General features: G+C 39.8%; 1 protein-coding gene across 1 annotated transcript; it reads right to left on the reverse strand.

The window, feature by feature from the left end:
• Positions 1–471: 471 nt before the first annotated feature.
• LOC127763595 (nuclear transcription factor Y subunit A-4-like) lies at positions 472–4,677 on the reverse strand. The gene is made up of 5 exons (XM_052288344.1): positions 4,472–4,677; positions 2,259–2,365; positions 2,089–2,157; positions 1,293–1,466; positions 472–1,159 (listed from the first exon to the last, which is right to left on the reverse strand). The coding sequence occupies exons 1-5, from the start codon at positions 4,512–4,514 to the stop codon at positions 740–742; spliced, it is 813 nt and encodes a 270-aa protein (XP_052144304.1). The 5' UTR covers positions 4,515–4,677; the 3' UTR covers positions 472–739.
• Between the last annotated feature and the right edge of the window lie 2,190 nt (positions 4,678–6,867).

Consider the following 6,867-nt stretch of genomic DNA (forward strand, 5'->3'; position numbering starts at 1 on the left):
TGTTGTTCGGTTCACACGAATTGACCCAAAGAAAAATCGGAGGAAAAAATTCCTTTCCTGTGGAATCAATAGGGAAACAAAAGAAAATTTGCATTCACTCCTACCTTATTTTTTTATTTTCCTATGTTTTTCCTATGTCTATCCGAACACATGTTTACCAATCATATCTACAAAATTCCCGTGTTTTTCAATCCTCTATTTTACACATACATTCCTATCATATTACTATGATTTCCCTATTCCTATATTTTTTACAATCCTGTGATCCGAGTAAGCCCTTAGAATTTAAATTTGTCCCAAATAACTACTCCCTCCATCATACAGTACAGTATAGTAAGCTGAAATTAGTTGGAACACCACCTAGTACAACATATACATGTCCTACATTTGCAATATGTTAATTTTGACACAAAATTTTCCGGTTTCCATCCTACCCTTTGTGATTCACAAAAATGAGGGGCATTTCAGACCTTGTCCTAATGCACATTGCACAACACTACTGTAAAGTTTTGCAACACATTGTATAACCAACAGACAAAGAGTTTATTCAAACAGGGACAACTTCATCACACCAATACATGGATATTACACATCACAATTAAGCCCAGACTTATGGGCTGCAAAAGCACAGCACTATGAAGCGTCTCTGAAGTCCTAAACAAGCCATGAAACTTAAGCCAAGGATGAATTGCCTAAGGAGGGACCAGACCACACCATATATGATGATGATTTGCAAGTCTCATCTCATAGCAGGAACCCTCTGCTGTGACCCGTTATGCATGCTGCCGACGCCACCTTGTGCGCTTGCCTGGACAAAATGGCCGGAGAAGCTACTGAGATGGTGGCCATGGCGGTCGAAGAAGGCGTCGTCTTTCTGTGCCGCAGAAGTTACAGTGAAGGTGGAAGCAGAAGCTGCAGCTCTCTTGATGTTAGCTTGTGAATCCATTGCTTTGAACGGAAATGGAGTTTGATCTCCGATTGCGCCACCACCTAGCCGTAGATGGACTGAACCTGAAGAATTTTGGCTGTCTGTGGTGGTCTTGGTGGAGGTAGTGTGAGACTGTTGCTGCAGCTGGAGCTGCTTGGTATTCAGGAATCGCCCACCAGTGCCCCTAGCCCTCTTCATTGCATGGCGATGCCGAGATTCGTGAAGGTAAGGCTGCACATGGAGATTGTTTACAATATTAAGCCAAGCAGAGTGGTTAACAATATTAAAAGGTTAATGCAAGATGCACAAGGAGATGGCAATGGAAGGTAAAAACATCAATGGATCAGTTGGCAGTGGCAAGAACCTTTCGGGTTTTGACGAGCTTATTCTGGGCCTCTAACTTAGCACGCAGTTGTCTTCTGCGAAGAATTCCATGATATTGTTTGGGATTGACATATATGGGCCCATCATCTGCTATCTCCAGGGAGGGCAAGGGAACTCTTGGCGATGTGCCTCCTCCCACAATTTGAGGATGGAACTGTTTTAAGTACAACTGATTAGGCAAGACCCATGAAAATATAGATAAAAATAAGCTGGATGCCCCAAGAGATGTGTGCGCACATGGTTTGCATAACTACTACATGTTCTCCCTGAATAATATTGATCTAGTGAATAAACTCACGTATATCTAGTACTAGTTCTTAAGAATTATGAACTGCATGTGACTGCATTACTCAAATAGACATTAGTTATGTCTTCTCACTAGTTTAATTTAATGCATCAACCTACACCATTTACAGGTGAGGTTGGCAAAACCTAAAATAATGCTCAAAGGTAATCTTTTTGTGCTATATAAAGAGCTTCAGACATACTACCCTGTTGAGGTTATTGATGACTCAATCCATTTTTATGCAAAACCAGGCAGTTTCTTTACAACAAATGGGAAAAGTGACATATTTTAAGCCTCTAGACTAAATCAAATCAGGCTGGACTGTTCATAGATAAATAATGGGATCTCCTAAGCAGGACCTGGATGCATGAATTATACCCTTATAATTACATATGTTGATAAAAAAATGTTACTACTAGTTTGTTAGCTTCCTCTGCAAAAGTTTGAAGACCTTGAGAGAATTGAGAGAGAACTTGTTAGAAGAACGTACCACCGAGCGTGAACTGTAGGATGGCCAAACTCCTGAACCAGAATCGTTGTATGGGTATGAAATGCAAGCCTGTGAAATATACAGAAAATAATCAGATGCACGGTTACTTATAAAGAATAGGATGAGCTGACTTTGCCAGATCTAATGTTGGCTCCATTAGCATATCTTACCATTGGCTGGCCGTAATCAATGTTTTGACTTGGCACTACAGAATGATTATTATCAAAAGTCAACGTTGACCTCATAGGACCATCAACAGTTCTCCTGAAGGAGTCACCTGGTGACAGCAGGAAAATGTAGTGTAGGTTGATAAATTACAAAAGGAATCATGAGGAAACACAGGAAGTATCCTGGCATTATCCAAACCAGATAAACAACAAAAGAGAATAACATCCTCAGAAAGTTTAGATTCAGTACTTGTGTAGAATTTAGCAGCCTCGTCGTTTCGCTTATACTTATTATAAGTGAAACGGTTTATTAGTGATTAAAAAATAACTTATGGGTAAAACTTTTATATATGTGTTCTTAGTGATATAAAGGCAAATGCTGTAAAATAAACTAGTATGATGAAAATATACCAAAATCAACTCGAAAATTAAGTTTTCAATTCAAATTATTGCTTATGCTTATAAGCTTAAGGTATCACTCATGTGTAGCAAGCAATGTTTTAAATTTACCTCCACAAATTTATGTCAATATCTTGTCCCTTCTACCTAGTTTTTCAGGAATACATATTTAGTTGCTTCTTGAAGATACTACTATCTGTTTAGTGAATCAGCCAGGACAGGACATGAATCTTGCGTTTACCAACAAGCTTCTTATTTACTACGTTTAGTCAAACAAAACAAAATAAAATTTTCTACTTTCTGAAATGGCCCGACTGCTAGGTACTACAAGTGTTGATGTTGTCCAATTTAAGAAGCACACATGGATACATATTTGTGCATGTTTCAGTGTGGAAATTTGCACATGTGCTTCACCAGGGCTTGAATGTGGTACATTCTGAGTTTAGTGAGTGCTTTGGACTCTCAAAAAGGTCAAGAAAATTCTACTCCCTCCATCCCAAAATATCGCAACCTAGGACTAGTCGCTAAATTTTGGGACGGAGAGAATAGTTAAAATGATCGGTTTCAAAAAAAGAATAGTTAAAATGAATGGTCTAACACAAAAATGTTTGAGGGCAGCATTGTTTCTTTGTAACTAGAGGTTGTACTTATGCTAACATTGAAGAAGATGCTTGCCAAAGAAATAATATTCCTCCAATCTTTCTAATTGATGTCTTAATTGAAACTAATAAACTCATCTAATATGCTAGATAATAAATGCACGTGCCACAAAATGAACTGTTTGTTCAATGTGCCAACTGCCAAGTTCATAATGTCTATCTTGGTGTTTTCCTCGAGTAAGCCTCAGATATGACCCAAGTTTAGCTAATTGGCAGAGCTAAAACACACAAGATTTCATTGATCTGTCATTTTAATTCTTAAAAGTCGGAAAAATACAGTTCCTTTGTCCCATATTTAGCTATGTTTTGTAGACAAAGATCAACAAACCAAAAACTTCCTTCAGAAAAAAAAAAGCAAGACTGTCATGTACTGTATATGAATAGCACTGGGAAAATACAACCGATGCAAAATATACCAAATAAATCCATACAACACAACCTAAAGATACAACAAATATAAAGAGTATTAACCAGCAGGAAATTATCTATAGGAACACACAGAATAGGTGGACTGAATTTCTATAGTCCGAGTATATCATCACTTCATCAGTCATCAACACATCACTCGTCCTCAAATATGGTCGAGAGAAAGGCAGCACTAGAAATGTGCCCACATCAAGTGATAAACACAAGCTTATATGATGATGATATATGATCTAAATTCCCAAGAACATGCATGACAACAACTGCTGCCATCGAGTCTGACACTGAGACTTGAGAGATCCTCCCTAGAGCCCCAAAGACATCCAATAGTAGCCTTACAAGCCACACACGACTAGTCAACAATCTCCATACTCAATCAATCTTTGTGCCAAAACGACATGCATCCAGTCAAATCCACAAACACTAAGCGTAATAAGCCTCGGCATCAAGAATATGCTCCATTACAATCCTATAAAAGAATCGTTCTTTGACTACGAAAAGTCAAGCATGACAAACTACCCAGGAGATGGGAGATCAAGAACACGCACACAAACAAACATATGCTCCAAGAAACCAAGATTACCCAGTGGTCTCAGCACTTGCACAAGATCAGCAAACAAACATATGCTCCAAGAAACCAAGATTACCCAGTGGTCTCAGCACTTGCACAAGATCAGGGGTATAGCTACTGCTACATCGTCTAGGAAGGGAGAAGAGAAAGGTTTGGATTATGACCTTTGGAGGCGTAGGAATAAGAAGATGATGAGGGGAGAAGCATGGCTACCACGCGCCTCCTCCCTCGGTGCCTCCGCCGCGCGAAGAAGCTGCTGCTGCTCGCTGCGCCTGCAGCCTCCTCGGCTCCTCCCCGCCGTCGCTTCCGCTGCTGCCCCCCTCGACTGCATCATTCCAACTGGGGGATGTTCTTTAATCCTCCTCCTTGTTCCAAGCGACGCCTACAAAACCATTCTTTATTGCAATTTTGTATGCCTACATCTGGAGCACCGATTATATAACTGCAAGGTGGGGACCATATAGGAGAGAAAACTGAGAAAAAGGAGAAATATAATTTGGTTTTACCAATAGCAAATTTCCCATAGGTTAATCTTGTATGAGCTGGTTTTTTTGGTTGGTTTTAATTAAGGAGGGGGACCAATTCGTACCTAGAATCTCGATCTATCAATCAAATACATATTGCTGTTCTAGAGGTGCTGTCGATAAAGAGCTAGCATTATCATGACCGAGGGTGGTTCGGTGTGTTGCTGTAACAAATGATTGTTTTGTTCCGAAGAAAGTATCAGACAAACGAATAATGGCGCAACTTGATATGCATGACTGTAGGAGTGACTATCTTTTTATAGTTAAGTTTACTTTTCTCCTAAACTATAGTATTTATAATACACTTTACTAACATAACATGTGAACATGGTTATGACAACAAATGATAACAGCACTAGAAAAAAAGAAAAACCTTCCGTTCACTATCATCTTGACAAATCTACAAGATAATATATAGTTGATGGAAACTTAAAACGTCATATCTTATCTCACGCCTACTTATCATACTCCTATGGACATCATTATCGTTGTCATTCCAGCCCTTAAAAAACCAGCCTGACCTTTCCCAGAACAAAACCAAAACAATAAGACGCAGATTGGTCCATGTACCCATATAGCAAAAACTTATGGTTGCCATGTCACCTCAGGGTAATTAACAATGGAGGAAACACGGTTTTTGGCCAAAATCTTCCAGTTGGCAGCGTCAGGGTATGGCCCACCCTGAGGTCACATGCTCACCGTTGGTTCGGTGTGTGTGGGGAGCAACGGCATCCAATGCGGCTGGTAAGTGTAGGTTGGTTGGGTGCACGTCCGGGGTTGCTATCTATGGCAGGAGTAGTAGCAAAATTAGTTAAAGAAAGTGAAAGAAATTATTCTCTGGACACGCACTGAGGCTCCCACAGGCTTGGCACCTTCTCTTCCTAAGTTTAAGGTATAGTTGACTGATTTAAGGTATAGTTTTATGTCTATCATTGCATGGTGGCTGACTGTGATGAAAACAGGACTAAAGTTTAGGTAGGCTGCTGCCATTATCAAAACACAGGAAATGTTAATTCTCCTAGAAAGAATTTTAAAAACTATTTTGAAAAGGTTCGGTTCCTACAAAAATCAGAAAATGTTCCCTGTATTTAAATGGGGGTTTGAATAGTTGCATATACTACTAGTATTATGCATGATGGGTTGAACATAACAATTGAGTACATGTACGACTGCCACTGCAAAATACAATCGGACCCCAACCAAGTTACCAGCATAAGAGAACAGAAACTACTTAAAAATTGTACGTAAAATCATGAACACCTGCTTTCCGACTCCACAAGTCTCAATTCCTGGAAATAAAGCAGCCAGCATTTCGATTGTTCCGTACTGCATGCATTTTTCAGGTTCTTCAACTTGCATTCCTGCGACCACAAACTAGGAAGGGTCAAACGTAGGCACAAGTACTCACACCATTATAGTTGTAGATCACCCCATAACAAGAATCTTGTACATTCCAAATCACCAATAGCCTACTACTAGTGTGCCCAAGATTTAAGCATCTTTTGAAGCGTCAGGCTCACTGCATGCTTACAGCAAGAGGAGAGTTAACCAAGCAGCCATAGGAAGTTAGAAACCAGAGAAGAGTCTTTACATGATCATTCTTCGCTGCCCATTGGGCACAACTTGATCCCTCTCCTCGTAATGGAAAAGAGAGACCAAATGGTTCAATATAAAACGCCAAATTGGGCGATTCCTGGACCGACACGGAAGGCAAGAAAAGGGAAACTGCATGCTGGAGTATCATACTATCCACTTCCAGGGTTCCATGCGTGCTGGGCTTCCCCAAAGTAGAATTATTCTCCCCAGCACTAGTTGCTATTTCTACTAAAGGTTTTCGTTGCTTTGTTAGACTGTTAGGTCTCATGATACAGCTTAATTATGTCTACCTAAGCTCCCTTGATCTAAGAGATGTTTGCAAAGTACATCAGTGATTCAGTAGCTCAGCAGATATAATAGTAGTGCTAGTACAGGTTTGTCTCACAAAAGAACAGAACAAGCCCAACAAATGGAGTGGTATTAGTACAGACTCTACAGAA

Source organism: Oryza glaberrima, chromosome 2, assembly GCF_000147395.1.
Source record: "Oryza glaberrima chromosome 2, OglaRS2, whole genome shotgun sequence".
Lineage (NCBI taxonomy): Eukaryota > Viridiplantae > Streptophyta > Magnoliopsida > Poales > Poaceae > Oryza > Oryza glaberrima.